Genomic DNA, 24,039 nt, shown 5'->3' on the forward strand with positions numbered 1-24,039 from the left:
ACGAAATAATGAGCCCCTTCACAATAAGGGTCGGAGTCCTATGGTATCCAGAAAGGTCAAAAGAGCTTTGAGGGCAGAGCGTTGGTGGGCTGTATGTGGCCAGGGACCAATCAATTGCGTGTGAGAGAGGGGGGGCGAGAGTCCAGGTCGTTAGGGGAACCGGAGAGTACGGTTCGGGAAGGTTGGTAGTGAGCGCAATGGAGAAGAATGTGTTCATATTCTATGAATCTGTCATTCTATGATCTATGATATCTCAATGATCTATCATTCTACAGATCATTCTACAGCGCCGCATTGAAACCGTCTGCATACATAGTAAAATACATACGATACAAAAGAAACGACAAAAAGGAAAGAAAGACACAAAACAACAACAACACACACACACACACACACACACACAAAAACGGTGTGTATACACCAAATGGACAGAGAAATGTGAATGTCCAGAATTAATAGAATGAAAGTAACAGGGCCAAACTTGTTAAAATCGCTTCTGTAGACGAGCGGCCGAGGAAGGTCATTCCAGCCGATAATGATCCGCGGAAAGAATGACCGAGAAAACTCTGACGGGTTGAAGGGAATCCACTGAAGTTTAAACGAGTGATCAAGCCGGCGTGAAATGTAATGCACAGGAAGCATGAGGCTGGTTCTTAAAGACTTGAGTTCGGGAAAAATTGATGAAGAAGACAAAGGCGAGAATATTTCTGGCGCAACCAAATATCGCGAAGCCCGAGGGTCACAAAGGCGTATCGTCCGTTTTCATCAGTGGAGCTAGAAAAATATTTCATGAGGGTTTCTACGGGAATTGTACATGGGGGGAGAGGGTTTACTCTCGTTTTCTCTCCCAAATGCACTCCCAAAGTTACGTTTTCCGGGGGTTGGGAAGCCCCCCCTCCCCTCTGGCAACGCCACTGTTACTGATGCACAGTTGATGCAGAGCGTACTACAGCTAGCATTTCGAGAACAAATGTCCTGTGTTCTTCAAAGCATCAGCAATCTCATATTTAATTAAGGTTAAAAAATGTATCAAATTTCTCCGGGGGAGCAAATTAACGATCGCTCACGTTTTCTGTATTACCGACACCAGCTGTTAAATTAGCGATTTAACTCGCAAACCGAAACAGATTTGCATTAGATTTTACATCTCCACCCTACCGGGTTTATCGATGTTGCATTCCTACTTCGTTCACGGTATATGTAGTTCAAGGTTTCTCGCACTGATAATTAGATCCACTACACGAGTGGGTCTCCCTGCCTCTTTCCAGGAAGAGGTCCTCGAGAACAGTATGTCTCATTAGCATGGCTGATTACGCCGGAAGTTTGGATGCCTCCCTTCTAAGGGTAACTTACCTCTCCTCCGCCACGGTTCAACTCGTAGGTGAATCTTCTTTTCTTTGTTAGTCGCTCGCTGCATCTGTGGGATTTGTGTTCGCTTGTTGACAGGAATGGCTCAATTACAGAAAGAACACAGATTAGGCTGACGAGAACGTGTGCGTTATTTGCCAGTGAGTGTTAATGCTGTAAATTAGGCCCTTGATTTAATGAAGAGGTACCTCTTGAAACTTTTCCAAAACATGGTGTACTAGTATGTAACGACCAATGGGAAAGTTAACTGTATTTTCTATTTTTTTTTCATTCAGTCTAAGCTAGCTGACATTGAAATGTAAGCTCTTGTGTGTGTGTCCTGTCATAAAATGGTAGAGTAAAGCATAATGCGATCTCAGCAGCGAAAGTTTGTTTCTACACTGTAGTCTATGCGTTTGTTGTGGATAGTTAAAAAAAAATAGTTTGCGTTTAATTTTTCGTATCTCATTTCTGCATCCGCTTCGAACTAGGAAGTTGTTCCACACATTTAACCTTCGTTATAATGAAATCTCTGTTTTCGAATTATCGCTTTATCTGAAGTTTCACGTTGTCCCGGCAGTGATGTATGCATGACGGTGGTGAACCGTGCAAGTTGGTATGGATCCATCGCAAGCTAGCACACTGTTTGTCTTCTCCCCTGTCAGTCCTCGTTGCAGTGCTATGTTTACCACGATCGAAATGTATGAGTTTCTAACCGCATAGTTCGAAGTGCACAGCCAGTCAACTCCGTTTAATGCGAGCGGCAAGCCGGTGAAAACGCGTTCAGCAGTTACCGTGGTACCTTTTTTTTTGGACTTGTAAACTACAGTCAAGGTGCTCACCGCCATGGTTTTGCCTGCTCGCTTACGTGGTTGTTTTAAGGCTACCGCGGTATTTCCGAGGCTGTCACTGTTTCCGTGGCACTTTCGCTTTCATCGCATTGCCGCTTATATCGAATATTTTTTCGGTACTGTTGTCTTCGTTATAACGAGTCTTTACTTTATTACAAAAATTGTGATTGTGCTCCAGTCAATACGCGTTGTGATACAGTGTATATGGAAAGATTTATTGAGTTCGCAGGAGCGCTGGCGGCCTTTTTACTGCTGTGCGCTTGACACGTTGGTGCATATGTTGCTTAATATTGCCGCTAAAGGAGTTAATCTGAGTAAATCCGATTGACAGAAAACCAGTGGCGCTTTCACACGGAAGAGAGCCCGCCGTTTTCTCGGACTAGAGTCAGTCTTGTAGGGAATGCATAAATATTTCAATCCCGAGGGCTGGCGCTGGAAGTGCATCCGGCACAAAGCGAAAACGATGCGCTCTAGGCGTTGTCTAATCCAAACCCAATTCGAGCAGAAATTCAATGAATAGGCATCGAGAAAAATCGATCACGTTTTTTTTATACGCACGGAAGCGGCAGCGCTTTCGAAGCTCATTGAAAGTTTATTTAATGTGGATAGAAGGACAGTGTACTGGCTAGATGGTACGTTTAATATGCGCGTGTCTTATGTACGCGCACATATTTTTTTCTTTTCTCCAATACAATATAATACGTAGCTTGCATCATAATACCCGGCCTATATATATATATATATATATATATATATATATATATATATACAGGGTGTCCCAGCTAAGTGTATACAGATTTTTTAAAAATAGATATAACACTTTTTCCAAGATGAAATCAATTGCAATATAGCATATGCTGAAGGGCTGGACTTATGCTGGACTTTGCTAATGCCCTCCTAGGGAGTGCATTTCAGCATATGCTATATTGCAATTGATTTCATCTTGGAAAAGGTGTTATATATATTTTAAAAAAATCTGTATACACTTAGCTGGGTCACCCTGTATATATATAACTGTGGCTATGAGCGTCGCACAGACGTGGACAGATGGAGAGAGGACAGCAGGAAGGAGTAGAGGACAGAGGGGCTAGTATGCGTCCTGGGCCGACTTCAGGGGAACTGTGCCGACATTCGTCTGGAAAGTCATCGGAAAACCCAGGGAAAACCTCAGACAGCACAGCCGGGGACAGGATTCGAACCCGTGTCGCTTCCCAGTCTCAGCGTGGAAAGCGATCATCCTAACCACTATGCCACGGGAGCTGGTCCAGACACGTTTTGCAAAGCAGTTATATCATGACCATTGCGCTATTTTCCTTCCCCACCACTTTTGCGTCACAACACTCTGTTGCGAGCTGCAGAGACTCATTTCAGAGACTCAGCGCATGTCGCAGGTTTCATAATACCCAACAAACTATACTGCTTCGCTTTCAGTGTTGATTTTGTATTCTGTGGGGTGCGTTCGCGACGGGATCACATGCGTTCGGAGCTTCACTTGTGCCGTGCATGCACGACAGCTGATGAAGTTCACTCGAGTTTGAGCCATGCAAAGATGACTAGGTCTCAACGCAACAGATTCCATCCACGCTAACCATCGGTACTGCTGTCTAACACATTCCTCATGCAGGTAGAGACTCGTGGGAATAGCACCGGGAGCTGCGCAGCTCTTGTTCGAGTGGCAGGAGCAAAAAGGAGCAACAATTCAACGGCGGGGTCGTGGAAACATGGGCTCGCCGGCATTACTTTGCTAGAAGGTGAAAGGTTAGAAAGGTTGATGAAAAGATCGACGCGAACTGCCGCATGATGCACAAGGTCGTCTGTTTTTGACCCCCCGCTTCACTGAGCCACTCACCGCAAGGCCCAAAGTATACGCCACAAGCGATCCATCTGACACATAGAGATCCATCGCATCGCTGGAGAAAAATATATAAAAAAAAGGGGTACGTAACATATGTGTGACACCATGAAATATAGGTTGGTTTGGTTCGGTTTGGTTTTAAGAAAAAATAAAGTGGAGATTTTGGCTTCACTAGTGTGAGACCCGCAACTCTACATCACTTGCACCAGTTACTTTGGTGGAAAACTCCTGTAATTATGATGCCAATGAAGGTGAGGAGGATGATGGCGATGATGATGCTGATGATGATGATTGGTGGTGGTGGTGATTCCGACAGAAAACGAGTACACACACACTGAGATGTCACAGAACGCGCAAACACGCAACACGCAAACATTCGAACAGCAAAACCCACAAAACACGCATAGGCACAAAACTTGTTGTCTGCATCAATGAAGACCTGTTGAACACACCTCAGTAAGCTATTAGGTTATCAAATTAGCCCATTCACCGATATTTGCGGAAACGGCCATTGTGACATGAACTAGCGTCTACAGCTCCTTCTTCAGACTACGTTCGACAGTTGCTAATAAATGTAGGCAGAAAAATTCAATGAAGTCAAGTGTTCCGCTTGTCTTCTGCGAGTCGGCTTGTACCTAAATTATCATAATTTATCATGGCGGAATTGTGTGGCGGAAAGGGGTACGTAACATATGTGTGACACCATGAAATATAGGGTTAACCCTATATTTCATGGTGTCACACATATGTTACGTACCCCTTTCCGCCACACAATTCCGCCATGATAAATTATGATAATTTAGGTACAAGCCGACTCGCAGAAGACAAGCGGAACACTTGACTTCATTGAATTTTTCTGCCTACATTTATTAGCAACTGTCGAACGTAGTCTGAAGAAGGAGCTGTAGACGCTAGTTCATGTCACAATGGCCGTTTCCGCAAATATCGGTGAATGGGCTAATTTGATAACCTAATAGCTTACTGAGGTGTGTTCAACAGGTCTTCATTGATGCAGACAACAAGTTTTGTGCCTATGCGTGTTTTGTGGGTTTTGCTGTTCGAATGTTTGCGTGTTGCGTGTTTGCGCGTTCTGTGACATCTCAGTGTGTGTGTACTCGTTTTCTGTCGGAATCACCACCACCACCAATCATCATCATCAGCATCATCATCGCCATCATCCTCCTCACCTTCATTGGCATCATAATTACAGGAGTTTTCCACCAAAGTAACTGGTGCAAGTGATGTGGAGTTGCGGGTCTCACACTAGTGAAGCCAAAATCTCCACTTTATTTTTTCTTAAAACCAAACCAAACCGAACCAAACCAACCAGGTCTTCGCATTCTGTGTGAGCCTGGCATCGTTCAGGATGGCTCCTCTACCTTCAATATCGTTGAACTATGCTAGCAGCGCTTCCTTTTAGGAGACGTACTCTGGTGGCACTGTACGCCCGATCGCTCGCCACCAAGAATTCCTATCCACTTCTCTGCGTGTTTAAGCATTGTGGATATTCCTATCTCTAAGCAAAGTTACCCGAGTTCCCCGTGGGTAGAAGTGCGCTTCTTAAATCGGACGCATATTCACCTCTCTTGATTCCTGCAGTCAGGTCTCTCCGCTTGCGCGTCGTTGCGGGCGTTGACGACGTCCACGGCAGCAGCTGGTCAATACGACCGGGTTAGCAGTGACACCGCTCTTCTAAACATCTTTGCAGGGTACTCATGGACATTGCGTCTTTCGAAACCACGGGGCACTTGTATAAGTCAGGGGGATCACTAGTTTAACCGCGTGTCGTCATAATTTCGAGGGTAAAATAGAATAGAATGTTGATCCCTATTTGCGCGAAAATCTTGGTCATTGTCTGTAAGCTAACACTCATAATAATGAAGACTATTTACGGGGGGGACAGGGACATTTTGTTCGAGAACAAAATGGCCATGAAGTGGGGATGTCAGATTAACGACTGTCAAAGTGAGTAGGTTCCACTGTTCATAATACTATACTAGAATACGAAAATAAAAAAAGAACAAAGAAGCTATTTTTTCCACGGAAAGCGTGTGTTTTCTGTTTTGTTGCTAGTCGTGTGTTTTCCGGTTTGTCTGTCTGTGTGTTCGTTTTGTTTCTTCGGCAGGCGACTTGCTTCTGCAGCCGCTCGTGCTGAAATTTTACCCTGCTTCCTCGTTCTAAAGCTTCACGAGGGAGAAGAAAAGAATGCACGTCAGCGGTCGCACTTTTCCTCGGTAATTGGTTGGATCCCTCACGAGAACTTCCATTCATGAAAGTATATAAGGCGTATCCTGTTTCACCTACAAAAAGAAAGAAAAAAAATCGCTTCGTTTTCACGCATGCTGGCGACATTTTAAACACTAGCATCTTCTATTACGCGCATATTATAAAGGAGCTTCTGTTAGCTATTGTTGTATTCCGAGGCGAGTTGCGTAAGAAGGGTAGGACTCTTTTTTTTTTATTGAAGGCGTAAACTCTATACCGTTATACAAGCAAGACTAGGCAAACGGGTGTTACAAAACACGGTGTTACCCCACTTATGTTGTTCGTGCCGAACGAGATATTTCACCGCAGAAAGTGTACACTACCGGCAGGGCGATTTCAATACAACGTTGTGCGTGTTTATCGTTGAACTTTCGCACAATTCCGCGGATCGCGCTGTGTTCTTAATATATTTTTCTTTGCCGCACGTGATATCTTCACATGGGGGAAACATAATAATCCCTTTCTGCTCAACTGAGCCCTGGAGAAAGCAGTGGCATGGCAGAGTGTGGATACAAAGTCATCGTATTTGTGGTAGCTCCTCTAAATAAAGGTTTTAAGCAAAAAAGAAAAAAAAAGGAAGTGGCAGCTTCAAGGTCGCGCTGAGGAGTAGGCAGTGGTGTGTTCAAATACAACTGCCTGCTGCGCTGCGTAATATTTTCCTGCCTTTCGTAAAATATATTTCAGATGAATTTAGCCACAATTCCCCATGAAGTCAGCCCAGAACGCATACTAACCCTCACCCACTTCTTTCTGCAGTTCTCTATCCATCTGTCAGTCTGTACGCCGCTTATAGCTGCAGTTGCTTCGTGGCGCCAATACGAAGCAAGAGAGAAAAAAAAAATGCTCGAGAGCTAAGAATCGACAGTTTGTTTTCCACATGACAGCTCTTGCTGCAAATAATATCCATCAACTAATTTTCTTCCTTCCTTATTAATTTATACGAGTAGGCAACAGTGCTAACAAGCTCTACTACATTACCGACTTCTTCCAGCAGACTCGAGTAATTTTTAGCCTGGAGGAAATGATTAGCTGGCACTAGAATTAGAAGGTTTCGAAGACGTTCTTGTTTTGTTTCTTTCGTGCAGAGCCACAAAGGGGTAATTTAATCTCTCCCACTGTGCAATAACGCGTGCACCTGCATTCGCGTCGTAATCCTGGGATTTATGCAAAGTGCCGGAGCCTGGGACTTAATCAAGACTCTTGTGTGAAATGGTACATTATAGAGCATGAGAGCGAAGACGCGCAATGGACCCTGAGGAATACGTGTGCATGTAGACACAGTGCATGTTAAGAGGAAGTAGACTAACGTTACTTCGCTAATTAACTCTTGTGGGGAAACACTTGGAGGCCTTTGTTATCCCTGTTTCTTTAAGTCTTTTTGAGCCACCAGGGATCTCATTAGGAACTCTTACGTGAAGCGTTTATGGGAAGAACTAGTATCAAATGAAGTTCTGCCGAGACTGCATTTTTTTTTGTCACCATATGCACTCTAAGAAAAAAGAAAAATATTAATTTTAGTCATTTTGAAAAGCGGATCAATTGCCACAACCGCTAATCCGTCTCGAGACTCGCTTCACAAAAATTTAGGAACGTTTTGAGCCTATTTCGTACCACTAAAACTAGTAACCTTAAGATGATGACTTTCCTTAAGATTGAGGGCAGCCAACGACGAACAAGAAGCAACAGGGCAAGACTTATATGCTTCCTGTTACCAACACTCCTGTTGCTTCTTGTTCGTCCTTGTCTTCGCTCAGTCCTAATGAATGTCATTATCTTCGGATGCTCACCAGCTCGCTTGCATCCTGCTTTTATGTTCAAGAGTAATCTCAGTGCTTAAGGGCTGTTTGCAGTGCTGGGGAGTAAATCGCAGGGTCAGATGCCTAAAATGGAGTAATTGCAATCTTAGGAACTAGAAGATGTAATTCCTACTCATGTTACTCCTTTCTTTCTTAAAGCGTAGTCATCCTGATGGCAACGAGGTAACCTATCAATGTGAAGGAACAGCCTGGAGTCATCGACTGATTGTGAGGCTGGATTTGTATCAGATTGCAAGTCAACATGAGAAATATTTTATTTCTATTATGGGCATGACCGCAGGAGTAAAGGACAGAAGGGACAGGACGCGGATTGAATCGTGCAGTGCATAACGTATAAGGAACAAAAACCGAGAGACGCGGGACGACGAAACAAACACGACAATTCACTGTGTCTGAGAACTTTGTCGTGTTCTCTGTCGGATTCTCGCTATTCTTAACAGAATCGTTCACCTGCTGCAGGACAATCAAGGACACAGACAAGTACATGTGTAATGTAGTAGTTGACGCGGCAATCAATCATAGAAGGACGAACACAATAAAGTCCCACAAAGCTCCCGCTGCATACTTTGATTAAAGGAGGGCACTAGAGGCCCTAGGGTGAAAAACCGCCACCTGTGGCAATGTGTTGTATACTTGCGTGCCACGCTGCGATTTTCGTGTCAACCACATGTGTCTCCACTGCTGCCTTGACTTTAACGCGCCTTGAACGCGTATTTACGAGGTTAGCGGTGCGAGAAAAAGCCGTTTGCCTGCGACAGGCTTTTCGGTTGCCGGCTGTTCTTCTTCGCCGGCTTTCCGGCAAACAACAGCTGAAAGAATCATGGGAGTAGAAGAGCCTAAGCTTTCGGAACACCCAAAGAAAGTCAGTCTGTTACGTTTTTTCGAAATCACCTTATGCAGGGGCGCAATTATTCAGTATTATCCCGCGTTGCTCTGGCTTTCCTCTAGTCGTCCAGCATGACACAGATGCCGACGATGATCCGTTTACGCCATTAACCAATGCCCCACTATGGCGAGTGCAGCCAATGCGACACCGGAGATTTGGTGCTAACGTCGACAGTTTGTAACCGAAAACCGTAGTTATTAGTGAGTTCTAGTACATCGTACGTTAACCCTTTGCGTGTGTAAGAGATAGCGTTAATGGTTGTGCACACGCCCGTAAGAGAAAGAGAGCTTCGCGCAGTGCACAGAACCACCAACGCTATCAGTTACATGCGCAAAGGCGCTAGCACACGGTACACAAAAACTCCCTATTGATACCTCTGGTCGCGCGTAACTAGATAAACAGAGCAGGCTGTCCTTTGAAAGGAACACACACACACGTACGCCTGAAGTTCCATCCAAAGCTCTGTCTCCGCATAGGGTATAGAGGAGACTGACAGTCTTAACCAAGCTTCTGGGAGTGATATGAAAGGCATACAATACCTGAGGGGATTTCTCCGCCGAACGCGTGGCCGTTCCCGCCGGTAATCACGGCTGCCCAAAATCTTGAGCTCTGACACGATCCCGGGACTGCGGGGCTGAGATGACACTCCAGGGCACACTGAATTGGCGCTGACTGCGTAGAGGAGAGAGGGAAGAAGGGAACGGAAGAAAAAGATCTGGTACCGCGGGGACTCGGCTGAAGCCGGAACTGGTGGTAGGGTTTATACACGTGCGTATTTTTCTTCTTCTTCTTCTTCTTCTTCTTTTTTTTTTTGGTGTGTGTGCGGTTGGGTACTTTGCTGCGGTTTATATTGCAAGTGCTATGCGTTGTTCTCTTTTAATGTTACTGGGTAGTTACCCAAGGCAGTGTTGGTATGTAAGGTGTAGTAGTGCATACGTTGGAGCCACTGTGTTGGGTGGGCTTGAAGTAGCACTCTTCTCCAGGAGCGGATTTAAGGGCCTGTCATGGGGGGGGGGGGGGGGTCTTAAGGAAATTTCGTGCTTTGCGGCACAGCATCATCCAGGAGATAGGGTTTTTACATAGGGAACGCAGCCGTATGGGGGGCGGTCGACCCGCCCCCCCTTAAATCCGCCCCCGCTCTTCTCAAAGATTAACGGATATTCCTCCTTCGCAAAGTTGTCATTATAGTGTTATTTAACTCAAGCATATTCAGAAGTAACTTGAGAACTGCAGAGTTCATTTGCTATATAGTAGTAAAATGCCTAATTGCAAACGAAAAAAAACCAGACACGCCATGACGGACTTGTCATAGTCATGACGTCAACAGCAGCGTTCCTAGATCTCTGAATTGACAAACTCGCGTTGTTTCCGCGTGCCACCACTTAGCGCTGCAATCGCAATAGGGCTCTTGCCACGTTTCTCCATTGCGTTGTTTGCGGCTGTGTACTTGATAGCGCTTGTTAGGCACTGGGATGTACGTTTTGTTTAACAACTTTCCAACTGTTTCGACCGTGAGTTCGTGCGTGCCATGCATTCGGACAGCCGGAATATTGTAAGAAACTTGCAGTTGAATGCAAAGGCGACTCAAGAAATCAAATGTGTTGTAATTCTTGTTGCTCCCACAAGCAAGCCCGTAAGGCAGTGCCTGATTTGATGGATACTGACGAGATGTATGACCAGGGGGCCCCATCAAAAGAGGGCCCCACCTTCGCTTCGTGTTTCAAAATTTTTTTTTTACGTATATTTCTTTAAGGCCTCATAGAAATCACTTATATCCGGTTAGAACTTCCATGCAGAGGAGTACATCATATTTTGCTACAGCACAGTAAAAACACAAATAACAGCCAAAATAAACGTCGAAATCGAGGCGTCAGTACTGTCTTCCACTACTGCATCCTGGGCGACAAGCAATTTACTTTTTCTTTGGGTGAACGATGTTTAGTTCAAGCAAGCAAGTGTGGTGGACAGGGCGTTTCCAGCAGTCCTGTAGAGCATAAGGGCGTTGAGCTTGTAAGCCTGACATAAACCTCGCATAGTTCATATGTATGTATGGGTCTTATGGGCCACCCTGTAACGCGTTGTTTATACCTCGAGAGATAAAGGGGAAGACGTGTAATGGAGGATATAAGATGGTGATGCTATAAAATATTTTGTAGGTTGCCAACGCACGAATAAATAATGCCTCGACACCACTTCGGGACATCTGTTCAAAGTTATTCATGATATGGCTTGGAGGATTCGAGATGATGTCTTTGGGCAAACGGCTGTATGTCGTTCGTGACGAAGTAAAAATATCTGCAGCACCAAAGGCCATTTGGGAGAGTGGACATTTCCACGAGGGCTGAGAATTCATTGCTTTTTGGACGTTACTCTCGAACATGGTTCCAAGTTGCGCTGCGAAAGCGTGGGTCAGGGGAAGGCTATCGTCAAACATCCAATAGTATCCTTGTGAATGTCCAGTTCTACAGAAAAAGAAACAGCAAGCTACAGCCACCTGTTGCTCCTTCTTTGTTTCCTTTTGCTCCTTCTTTGTTTCCTTTTGCTTAAATAATCATAATAGCTAATTATGATGATAATGAATGGAGGTTTCATCGCACGAGGTGGCCGCGTACTCCATTGTTCGCGGTAATTCGATGGAGCCATAATGATAAACTACACTGTGAGGACCGAAGGCATGCAGTTTTCTTCCTAGAGTTTTCTTGAAGCGAAAGAAAAAAATGTCTGGCGTATCTCAAGCTGCAAAACTGCAACAACCCCAACAGGACAGAATATCCTCTGGACGCAAGAATAATGTCCTAACGAATCCGTACGTCCGATGTACATCCCTCAGATATCCACACCGGACGTACGCATCCGTTAGGACATAATTCGTACATCCAGAGAATATTCGGCATGGATGTTTCCAGGATTTCTTCCAAGGGGGGCAAAGTGCTTCCAGGGGGGAGGCAATCGTGCAACCCCCCTCCTACCACCTCTTTCTTGGGAGGCGGACGGTGTTTAGAGGTTCCTATTATGACATCTGATAATAATACTGACGACCTATGAGGAAAGAGCGCACTTTTTCAGAAGCGACCTTGGATCTCCAGGAGGGGGCCGCACCCCCCTTGCCCCCCCCCTCTCGGTACGCCCATGATATTCGGTGCTGTTGGGGAATGATAGTGCAAAAGCGTTCAGACACTCCATGAATCCAACGTACTTCTCACCAGCCGCAAACGAAGCCGTCACGCCGCCATTGCAGCGTCACAATTGAATCATCTCGAAGGACGGAACAATATGCATCTGACATTCCGGCCTTGAGGCGGTTCCCTGGAGCATCTGTTGCTTTGGTTCATTTTTTTTTGTAACGTTCGGTCTACTTGCCACCGCAACAAAGTACACGTACGGTTACCTCGGATGAAGTAGCGCAGCAGATCGAGAAGAGCATCTTCACATGAACACTATGGAAGGTCTGCATGATGTACGAAGCGGGCCAAAGAAACGACAGTGCTTTTATAAATAGCTTCGTGCAGTCACGTAGCAATGCCTCCGCGCGGTTGCTCTGCATTTTCAGAAGCACAAGTCGGCAGAGGCATCGCAATTCAATGATGTTCTCGGGTGTCCCCCCCACCCCCTGTCTCTCTCTCTCTCTCTCCTTTTGTTTATAGCTTTTTCATGCTCACACTTGTCTCTTTTGCACGCAGATGCTCAAAGAACGTCTTTGAATATTTCATTTACATCGCACAGCCACGTGTCGAAGATTGGGTGCTTGGCTTGCACAAGCCGGGGGTTTCAAAATGTATGTATTTTGTGGTCTTGCTTTTGGGGATGCTAGCGCGGTTCTTCTCTTTTTTAACGCACGTATACGATGGTTGGTTGAAAGGAGAGTGCCTGTAGTCACGTGAACGCACCGGATAAAAATGGGTGAACCTGTTCTGGAAATCATAAAATACCAATAATAATCAGGCTTTTCGTATCAGTTTCAGGCATTGAGCATATTGAGAATTGCTCTCACCCTCATTATGACGTCCACGCGGTCTAGTGGTACGATATACGTGTGCCTGTACGCGCAGTGAAACACGTGGTTTCCTCTGTTATGGGAAAATTTTGTTACGAGCGCGCGCGCACACACACATTTCACGGTACCGTTTGCATGTACACATTATGCACAATTATTTATGTGAGTATGTGTGACATGGACAAGAACGCATGTACACGTAAGATGCCTTTAGGCAAGATGCTTGGCTATGCACATGTGAATGACGATACGTACTTCGTCAATACAGGCACAGTGGCAGGACCATCTACAGTATCTCTCTCTCTCTGTCTCTCTTCTATTCTCTCTAGCCTTGCCCTCATCGATGAACTAAGAAGATCAGAAGAAGATAAGAGTTATCATTTCTTATTACTGACCACGGTTGTTCTTGGATATCGGATTTCACATATTTCTCACTTGTACTACAATATTTCTTTACTTAGATGGGTAGAAATCCAGCGAACCGGTAGAGATGTAGGAAGGGAGTTGCCTCAGGACAGAAGCCGCCGATATTTCGAACAGAGACTGTTCTTCTTCTGGGCACAGTCTCTGTTCGAAATATCGGCGGCTTCTGTCCTGAGGCAACTCCCTTCCAATATTTCTTTACTGTATTTTGTAAGGTGGTCATTGGGACATCGTCTATGAGAGGACCATCGGATGCAATACGAGGAGCTAATGAGTTGAGCGTGATGGAGAGCGCCCGTGCCTTCTTGCCTCTGCCAGGTGCCCGGCTTCATATAATTACACACTCCAATCATCAACTTTTCGATTCGTATATGCATATGGCCACGTTATGTGTTACTTGGAGAGTCTACATTTGTGGCGTCATGTTTAGGATTAGTTTATAACTTCTCCAACGTTACAAACTCTTAGAATACGCCTACTTCGTCTGTCCACGCCTCCTTCAAGCTACAGCAACAACGAGAAAATGATGAATGATGATGCCATAGAGTGTTCCCCCGCTTAGGCCGCGAGACATTGATGATGATGATGATGATGATGATGATGATGATGATGACGGACACGAGACACTTCCCCAGTGCGCAAGTGGGTTAATATGATTTGATGAGTTAGCATGACACGCAGACGAAGGCCGCAAGGCAGCGGCTTAGAGTTCGTCCAGTAGACCTGTGGCTTAAAACAGTTATAAGCGATCGAAGAGCTCAGCGGTGATGTGCAGGATTGGGCCAAGGTCCGAGAAGCTTATACATTCTGAACTGTCTTATGTCGATGGCTTCTCATGAAGGCATGGGGGTGTATTTCCTCCTCATGTATCGCTGACATGTCATGAGGACGTGCTCAACGGCAGTCAGAACAGTGCAGGTTGTGCACAACGAGATAAAGGGGTAAATGGTGCAATGCACGATTCGGTGCCAGATTTTGCTGTGCTGACATGCAAGGACTGCACATTACGAACATCAAGCTACACATTTATACTTTGAGAGTCTGAGTACAGGGGCCGTGTACAATAAGTCCTGTAAGAATTGCACAGCACAGCCGGAGAGGAGGAAAAAAAAACAACTTTATAACATGAGAAAGGTACTGAGAGGACGAACAAAGATGCATATGGAAAGATGAAAGTCACTGAAAAGGTCAGCTGGCTGTAGGACTCGAACCCACATCTTCTGGATTGCCGGTCTCTACCAATTGAGCTAAGTTAACACGCCTTCTCAGCGCCTTCCAGGGTGCGTGACCTGAAGGGACAAACCAGCCACTCTCTCTCACTCATCCTCCTTGCACTCTTACATTTTTGCCCACTCGTACACACATTCATACGACGGGATCGACGCAGGCGGCAACTGTTGAACATGAAAGAACTGATGTTCTGAGGCTGGAACAACATAGAAGGGACAAATACATACAAAGCCTCAATTTGCCTAAGAAATTAACGAACCTTAATTTCTTAGGCAATTGAGGCTTTGTATGTATTTGTCCCTTCTATGTTGTTCCAGCCTCAGAACATCAATTCTTTCATGTTCAAAAGATGCATAACCTGCTATATATTGACGCATTCTACTTCGATATAGAGATGCTCGTACACGTACGTTTAAGGAGAGCCAGAATAAGAGCAATTCATTCGCTAACAGGATTGGCGACTCGAACACGTCGATCGGGTACATATGCATGGGTAATGCGCTTGGATTTGCATGCTTGCCGTCTAACATTTCGGCGCGGATATAACACGCGAGCCAAGCTTCGTAATACGAATATCTCCATTGCTTGTACAGGGGACAAGTCGCTCTCATGAATTATATATATATATATTAGTTGGTGATCTCTCAGTTTTATGCACCGCCATGAAGACACGGCGTAATATGCTCAATGATGAATATGAATGAGGATCTGTACGGTAATGCTCGCGATAGCTCGCTTTCTTTCCTAGTACGTTCGAAAGAAAAATGAAACACCTTGCTTTATAGTGGCCGTGCTAGACGTTTTTTTTTTTTACTTCTTCTTTCTTTTAGTGAAAAGTAAAGGGTAATGCATTCGCTGCGGACTTTGTGAGCGCTACTTTCTCGCCCATTTTTGTGCCTATCTCGGTATACTTAAACTGGTTTTATGCGACGCTGAGCCTCATAACAGTTCATAAGTAAAAATGATGGTAGGAAAGAGTTGGGTCTAAACTACCAGCATTAGTTTGCATTTTATTGTAAAATGAGTTGTGGCTGCCTGCTTCATTCTTTGTCGACCGCTTGCTGTTGTTTTTATTTTGTTTCGGTCATATATTCTAATTTACACGTTATTACATGCAAGAATGACCGGCATTCTCTAGCAGAGACGGACGATATTCAAGATAGCTCTGTTTCCCCGCCACGTGGCACAGTCACGTGCCACAACCACGTGATCTTCTGCAAAACAACTATTTTGACGACGATTATTTGGGCGTTAAGTTACCCCACACGGTGTTTCTGGTACGCTGAGATCGTGCGTTCGTCACGGTAACAATGGAAATAGCCCGACACTACCACCACCACCACCTCACGGCAAGACCGGCCTCGGTGGCTCAGTCGGTAGCGTGTTCGCCTTCTGATCCCGAGATCGCGGGTTCGAACCCGGCCGAGGACGCCAGCAACTTGGTGGCAGGGTACAAGTTGCTTAGACACGCCGTCTTCCGCGAGGGACGTTAAATACGGGGTGCCGTGTGATGAGCTTTCATCGCACGTTAAAGAACCCTCAGGTGGGCAAAAGCAATCCACAGACCGACCGCTGTGGCGTCGCTCATGATCTCAGTTGTCTCGCGACATAAACCCACAATTCTTCTACCTCACGGCAAGAACGCAAATACATTGAAACGATTTCACAAAGTATAAAGAGGCTTTGAACAAAACATTTGAAAAAAGGGTTTCGCTACCAATTAACTCCAATTATAGCGTTATAAACTGACCGCATTGAAATGCGTTTGCCAACAATGGCGAAAAATGTAGCCAATATTGCTGCATCATACTGTCCCCGCCCTCCTCCCAAATGCTGAAAATGCTTGATGCAATTATGAACGTAGTTTGGCTTTAAGGGTACGACTACCTCGACAGCGTCTTTTAAGTAGCATTACGAACACTGACGTCAAACACACTGAAGAGAAACAAGAGCTGTTCATATGTAACCAGAGCTCACCAGCGTACAACGCACCTACATTTCGGCACGAATAGGATTCCACGGACGAATGAAAGGGAATCATGAACGTCAAGAGAAACGAGCCCGCTTATTTCGGCGCCCAGACAAACACTGGCTGTGATGCTTACAATTTGAATATTTAATTGCGCGCTAAGGACCAAACTAAATATCGAGCTGAGTACGGTCTGTTTTCTTTGGCGGCAGCCATTTTCTCACCCAAACAGCGCCATAAGCAGCTGCATAATTTATGCGGCCGTGTCGTTGAAGGAGGAGGAGAGAGAAAAAGATGAAACGAGTACTTACCTTGCTCGGCGTGATAACACCATTAGCGACGCCACATAAAAATTGTGTTGCCTTCCTAATGCGGCTTGCGACGAGGCGACGCTGTGATTATTTCTCCGGGGTGAAAAAGAAGGGACAGGAAAGTATTGAGTCGTTTCTAATGAAAGGCTGGTCTGGGAAAACGAAGGCGGACATTAACTTCATTAGGTACTTTGACATGAGTAGTACTGAATAGTAAATAGTGATGAGAGTAGAAGTTAGGATTCCTCGGAGATGCATGGAAATGCGATAACTGTTGTGGTGTGCGTTAGAACTTTGTTATCTCCGAGCCTTGCAGTATAGGTGCAGTGCGTGAGCATCTTCAATTCGTGATTATGTGCACTTTGTCCTTGGTTTTAGTTATCTTAAAGAGCACCTGCCCTGCTCCAAGTGCAAGACCGCTCTGCACACCCATGCTTGCAAAACAGCTAGAGGGTGAAATTTCTTTTAAAAGTCAGAAATACCAAGCACTAAGTTGTAAAAACTGATGAACTCAAACCGGGGACATGTAGGGGTTTTGTGTTTGTTCTTGGTTATAATCTACACGTAAGCCTCTAGCCATAAAAAGACTCGTCAAACTGCCACTTTATGTTCAATCCCTTTTTCATACGTCTCTGCATAAATTACTACTATTATTATTACTATTACTACTACTACCACCACCACCACCACTACTACTACTACTGATTTATTCATAGAGTTGTGAAAAGGGATTGAACAAAACGATGCAGCTTGACGAGTTCTTATGCCCAGAGGCGTAGGGGTAGACTACAATCAAGAACACAGAAACCTTGTGAATGCTAGAACGAACAGAATTCTGTGTTGTTTTAGCCAGTATGATGTACACCGTACTTGCAGCACATCATGAGGAGTATCAAAATGCAGCATCACTATACACACAATGCTCCATCTACTCCACAGCACGTCGGCCGTAGATTAACCGTACTCCGGTATTGCTTCCCTCCGACAAACATCTTTTGTGCGAACTAACAACTTTGATCCCCCGGGGCTTGCTGGAGATTTTACCGCACAGAGTCTCGAGAAACCCAATTGGTTTGGAGAAGAGCGCCTTCGTTCTGCTTAGCCAAAGGGTTCGCTCTAATACGAATATCTTGGGGAGCAATTTATGGCGTCAGTCCCGATGTAACGCATGAGCTATATGAGATAAATATATAGAATACGACGTCACGTTCGGCTGATGTAATGTCTGTTACAAATCCCCCGAGTAGAAGATTGGTCCGATAAACAAGCCGTGTGTGTTGCTTCAAAAGCGCACCCCGTGCTTATTTGGCGAATCGGTCCAACACGTGGATGGACCCACGATGGACGTGATCTGGGCGACACCGTGAATATTTCGTGTCCCGCATGACCATTCGTTATCTACGAATGACCGTGGATACGCATAATTATGCGCTCAGTTGTACGCCTGCTCATTAAAATGAGTGGTGGCAAAAACAGAGTCATAGGAAAGTGTTACGTGTTAGCACACTATATATAGCGTCACTGAGAAGAGCTCACTATCTACCGCGAACAGTCACAAGGTTAAGGATTTGCATTCTGAACCCAAAGGTTGTTCAAACGCTGCTACAACTAAGTCCCTCTTCCAACATATCAGCGACTGCTATGGTTGCTGAGCACACCGTTACTTTATTGTCAGTCAGTACACATTCTACTGAGAGACCCCGCGCTATACAGGTCACGGCTGCCTAGGTATTGTCAAACACACTCGTCCGTAAGTGTTTTGTACTGAAAACATGCGGATCATGCTCAGCAAACAAACCCAAACGCATGACCATAGAGACAGCACCAAGGGACAAAAACAAAGGACATAGCGGCTTCACCTGCCATTGCTTACGCTTATACTGACGCTTCCCCTGGCCAAATTCCTTCCTTTGCACGACACCTGTCGTCGAATCCGCAAATACTCTAACGGGTAATGGCAATCATGGCAATTCAAAAACGTATAGCCAATGCCCATCGAACTGTGGACAACAGTGAAAAACCTGCCTGGAAGTTTGCATTCGTATATTCATCAATTTTTGACAGTTTCAACAATACTACATAGCTATTACCAGAATGTACACTTTTCTTCGGGATTCATCGGATCTTCCTTGGCACAAGAGAAGGCGTCAGAGAACGCTTGCAGATTCATTAAAGGGACATTACAGCGCTCCTCTGCAGGTGCGTGCACGCTGTCCGGAGGTGTAGCCCTGCTGGAGCAGTGTGCGTAACAATAGGCTATGAAAAATTGCATGTCGCGGCTGAAGCGTTCCATTCCGGGCAATCTCACGTCCGGCGTCTGTTCATGAGACGCAGCCAGCACAGCAGACAAGCCTGTCAGGTCGGCGAACCTCTCTGGATCGTACCCCGGCAACAGCTGGCGGCCGAAGACCTGCAATAATACGTTGCGTCTGTGACACGTAAGTCTGGGCTTCGTCACGCTCAGCGTCGTCCACGAAACGACTTTCCTGTTACATTGCTGCCATGGTTCATAATATTCGTGAGGACGGTGCAAAGCTACAAGACGTTATCAACAATGTTAGAGACGTAAGAAGACGAGACAACAATGTCCAGTTTAAGGCGTAACGTAATGTGCAGGAGCTTTGCAACAGAAAAGCCAAACCAAAATGGTCATCTGCGCGACAAGGACGCTGGACTGTTGCGTTGCATGACGCGTCCGGCGATGGTGCAAATGCGACGAACATGTTATTCTAATGAAGGCGTACTTTTCCTGTAGGCATTCTATTCTACCCGTGTATATGGAAGTGTGTTGTCCATGTTGTGTGTGATCTCAGTTGTCTCGCGACGTAAACCCCCAATTATTATTAATGTTGCGTGTGTGTGTAGCAACGTGGCCTGCTTAGATGAACTGAGAGGTGACGAACTGCACCTGCAGCCACCGTTGCCTTTACGTCTCTTCGACGCAAGAACTGATACAATAGGTGAAACCATGGGAAAAGGGTCGACTTCCGTGTCTACGCTAGCAGGCGACGCACGCTAGCGGTAAAGCGCGACCATCAAAACTTAAGCGCGCACGCAATGCAACATTGGCTGCAACAAACTTCAAGCGTGCGTCACGTGTGTAAGCAGCGTCAAAATGTCAAAAATTAGTTTTTTGAGATTGTAGCTTGTTTTGATGTTGTAGTTTGATGTTGTAGTTTGTTTTGATGCTGTCGTTTTGATTGTTGATTGATATGTTGGAGAAGTATGCAGCATTACCTTCGTTGTGCTTAGTCCTGAACGGAATAGTCAGCCCTTCACAGCAGCGCAACGGCAACCCATAGTGCTTCAGAAGCGACTGGCAAACCAATTTTAAACATCACAAAGCACCTTGCCTATCGGAACCTGTGAGGCGCTTGACACGGAAGCGAGGACACTGTACGTCACATCCGCACGAAATTACCGGTGACCTATTCATAGATACCAGCATGGTTACGTATTTCCTGTTGCTACTTACCCTGTGGTAGTTCCGATGCTTTGAACGAATGCAAGCGGTCTTCTCGAGGTACGTCTTGTAGGCCCCTGGACTCCACCAAGATTCGAGCTCCGCAAACTCATTATACACGTGCCACCGGGCATCGAAAGCATGCATGATCTCGTGCGCTAGAACATGGCCTATAGTAGGGTACAGGACTGCCATAGGCATGTCAGGATCATAAAGCGGAAGTTGGAAAAGGGCGAGCCCGAGGGACACTTCCAGCGTCCGGGGAATGAAGCGAGCGTTCGCGACCACTTGATCGTCCATCACCAGTGATCTCTTCGGCCCCCATGCGGCCTTACGTGTTGACTCTACCGCAATCTTCAGCGCAGATGGGAAGCTAGCGTCCTCGCTCAGGTTAAAACTGTTATACATGGCTAGAAGAAAAGCGGCCGGCGGCACCGGTTGTGTGAAAACGATGCGCTGAAGACGATTCATGGCTTTAATCCTCGTGTCGCTGTCCAGCCAGTTGCTACGGTTGACTTGACGGAATATTCCTTCGCGAACTCTGTAGAACATGCGGTACAGCTGGAGTTGCGAGTCGACAGTAAGTATGCTGGAACCGTAAAGATGCGCGAGGTTCGGACCAGTTATGTAACTAACAGCGCCGATACAACGCCTCGCGTGTTCTTCGTAGGAGACTTCGGAGCCGAGGTTGGCACCGAAGAATGGGCCTAAAGACCGCACTACTATCCAGCTGATTACATAAGCGACATCTGTATTGCGATCTTGCTGCGACATAAGGAGGTCGATATTGTTCTGGTACTCAGGCACAAATTGGATTCTTAATTCAGGCGTTTCGTTGCCCAAGACGCTCCTCAGGCGCTCACGTATAGCTGCTTGCCAGTTATCCTCGATTGCCTTGGACGGCACAGACTGAGGCAGTTTTCTGAGCAGGTCGTTCACTGTACTCGCTTCAACTTTAATAATATCCTGTGCTTGAGCACGCTGCCTCGACACATCGCCTTGGAATCCAGACTGTTGGAGAAACATTAGAACGTATTGTTCATACGTTCCTCTTCGTATCAAATCCTGCCGTATTTCCTCCCAGGCACCGAGGCTCGTACCGTCGTTTGAATTGCCTTGTGTCATTGTGACGGTGACTACCGCTCTTCCGCCTGGACTGTATATCAAGTCCAGCGTGAACCAGCATTGCACTTGGTACACCAGGGACCAGTACACCAGAACATCCAAAACGTCAACGTTCGCAGTCTGTTTTTCAGGCCAAGATAACCCACTATCGGAAATGATCTGGCTTAGCTCCTTCATGTGATTAAGCCCTTGTCGTCCAACGTCAACGCATCGGTTAAGAAGAAGAGCAGTTGCATTCACTGACGGGGGCTGACCTTTTAAGGATTCGGCGTCCTGAGACATGTTCAGGATAGCGTGCATGGCACCTGTAAGAATGTATGCAGACTTCAGAGTAAATCAGTGATAGCGAATTCGCTATTTTTTTCTGCGTTCGGGTTTACAGTAGCCTGCACAGCACGACCTCTGAATTTCTGATGGATATGCTCGTATATCGTATCAAAGGGGCCGAAAGTGGAATGCAGGGAGCTGTTTCCAGTAGCTCTTGGCTACGTCCGACAAATGTTGCAGGCTCCAAGAAACGGGAGACGTACTCTACCATGGTACAGTACCTCTTCCGTTTCCTGGAGCCAATGGGACTGGGAAGTATGGGTTCTTCTAAAAGTGCTCTCAAGATGCAAGGAACAGTAAAGATACTAAAAAAAGTATAGAAAAAAGAACGAAACACGGAGACCAGGGAGCTTGCGGATAGGGAGCTTGTGTAGTTGCTTGCCATAATGACATCAATGGCATTGTGTCAGAGTACAGCTGCTTGTTCGCGAATTTTTTACTTTTGCAAGGATCCCACCCTCGGTAAAGTGAAGCGCCACCTGTACTCTGAACGCTGGTGTGCATGACGCGCAGTGACTGTAAGGCTTATGCGTAGCTGCAACGAGGACCGAGAAGCAGAAGAACGTCTGTGCTTACGTATGAGCAGCTGCTCCAAGACATCGGTATCCCGGTGCTTTGCTCTCCAGCCGTCGCAGACATATTTGAAGAAGTTCTCGCACGGTCCTCTCAGCTGGTTCAGCGAGGCGAGGATTCCTCGGGAATAATCCTTGCAAAGGGTGGACGTGCACATGGTGTACGACGATGTCGCGCCGTGGGCATCGTAGGTGCAGTGGAAGACGGTGAAAATGAGAGACACAACTATGGTGATGGTAATGGCGTTCGTGAGGGCCATCGAACAGCAGAAACAAACGGAGAAGTGCGGCATCTGATACTCCTGTGATTGGTGGGCTTGGTGCGGGTCCTTGTCACCTTCAGGTTTTTGAGGGGACGTCTGTGATGATAGCGAATGTTCAAAGTCTGCTATTCTATTGGTCGTGTATGTAATTAAGCAAAGCTATCAGCTGTTACTTTGAACGACAAATCATTATCGGAGTATAGTACTAACAGAAAGGGTAACATGAATCCTGCTATATACCATACTATATATCATACTATATATTTACGATTCTACACCACTTTATTACGTGTTACAGGGTAGCTGATGTTCATATAAATTGAGTCTAATTGCGAAGACAAGACTACGGACTAAATTTCCTTAGCCTGCAGTCCATGTTCTGCGCATGTGAAGTGTATATGCTAGAGGGTGCTGTTATTCCACTACGAAAGTTCCTTGCACCACGCTTGGGTGAATCAGAGTTGGCGAGGAGAACACTGATAAAAATAATGAGTGCTTTTCTAACATTCAGTCCAGCATATATTTTTAGTACAGAATACTTACAGACGCATGTTCTATGGTTCCTGACGTATGCTGAGGAATACTCATGCCTGCACAAAAATTCCATAATATACAGTCACTTCCAGTAATCTCCACCTATCCCACCATAGTACTACAGCAGATGACGTAAGGCTGGATTCACAATAACTTTAGCGTAACATTTACCGTTGATAATGTACGGTGAGTTGGTTCAGTCAGTGTTATAAAAGGACTAAGGCTATTTCCTTCTAAGTAGTTTAGCGATACCATCCTCCTCTATCTCAGGTTAGTGCCTGGTGCCAGCAGCAGACACTAATACATACTGAACACCTTTACGAATGCCCTCTCTCTTCGACGTCAATGAAAACAACGGCAAAATTTCTCATGCAGATTACCTTGTCTTTTGAAGAGTACAAGAGGACAGGAACAGAGGAAGGCAGCAGACAAGTACGGTGACCGAATCAGGGAACGTGCAAGTCACGTGACGCGTGCAAAGTGTCCAACTCTGCTTCAGCGTCTGTTTATCGGTGTGTTATAGAACACCTCTCGGCAGTCTGACGCATACCTGTTTCGTCTCTTCTGCGCATCAAAGATAATTAATTAATAATTCGGTACTTTTACGTCGCCAGACAACTTCGATCATGAGCGACGCCACAGTTGTCGGGTCTGTGGATTACTTTTGCCCTTCTGAGAGTTCTTTAAAGTGCGCCGAAATCTCGACACACACGGCACACCACATTTAACGCACCCTCACGGAAGACGGCGTTTTCAAAGCAAGTTGTAGCCTTCCACCAAGTTGCCACCGTCCTCGGCCGGGGTTGG

General features: G+C 45.8%; 2 protein-coding genes across 6 annotated transcripts in view; one reads left to right on the plus strand and one right to left on the minus strand.

Annotated features, from left to right (window-relative positions):
* Positions 1-24,039, plus strand: part of LOC135367121 (neprilysin-1-like) — a 288,929-nt gene that overhangs the window by 94,502 nt on the left and 170,388 nt on the right. The window lies entirely within an intron of this gene.
* Positions 19,003-23,706, minus strand: LOC135367120 (membrane metallo-endopeptidase-like 1). Its single transcript, XM_064600236.1, has 5 exons — positions 23,613-23,706; positions 23,242-23,288; positions 22,440-22,794; positions 20,424-21,841; positions 19,003-19,358 (listed from the first exon to the last, which is right to left on the minus strand). Exons 2-5 carry the CDS (start codon positions 23,284-23,286, stop codon positions 19,035-19,037), a joined length of 2,142 nt encoding a protein of 713 aa, XP_064456306.1. The 5' UTR covers positions 23,287-23,288; positions 23,613-23,706; the 3' UTR covers positions 19,003-19,034.

Source organism: Ornithodoros turicata, chromosome 8, assembly GCF_037126465.1.
Source record: "Ornithodoros turicata isolate Travis chromosome 8, ASM3712646v1, whole genome shotgun sequence".
In the NCBI taxonomy this organism is placed as follows: domain Eukaryota; kingdom Metazoa; phylum Arthropoda; class Arachnida; order Ixodida; family Argasidae; genus Ornithodoros; species Ornithodoros turicata.

What these genes read in the sequence shown, in the direction of transcription:
- LOC135367120 (XM_064600236.1), bottom strand. Translation starts at nt 23,286, where the DNA reads ATGAGTATTCCTCAGCATACGTCAGGAACCATAGAACATGCGTCT. An exon ending in GAACCATAGAACATGCGTCT is followed by an intron (nt 22,795 to 23,241) that starts GTAAGTATTCTG and finishes CTATCATCACAG; the next exon opens with ACGTCCCCTCAAAAACCTGA. An exon ending in CTTGGAGCAGCTGCTCATAC is followed by an intron (nt 21,842 to 22,439) that starts GTAAGCACAGAC and finishes ACATTCTTACAG; the next exon opens with GTGCCATGCACGCTATCCTG.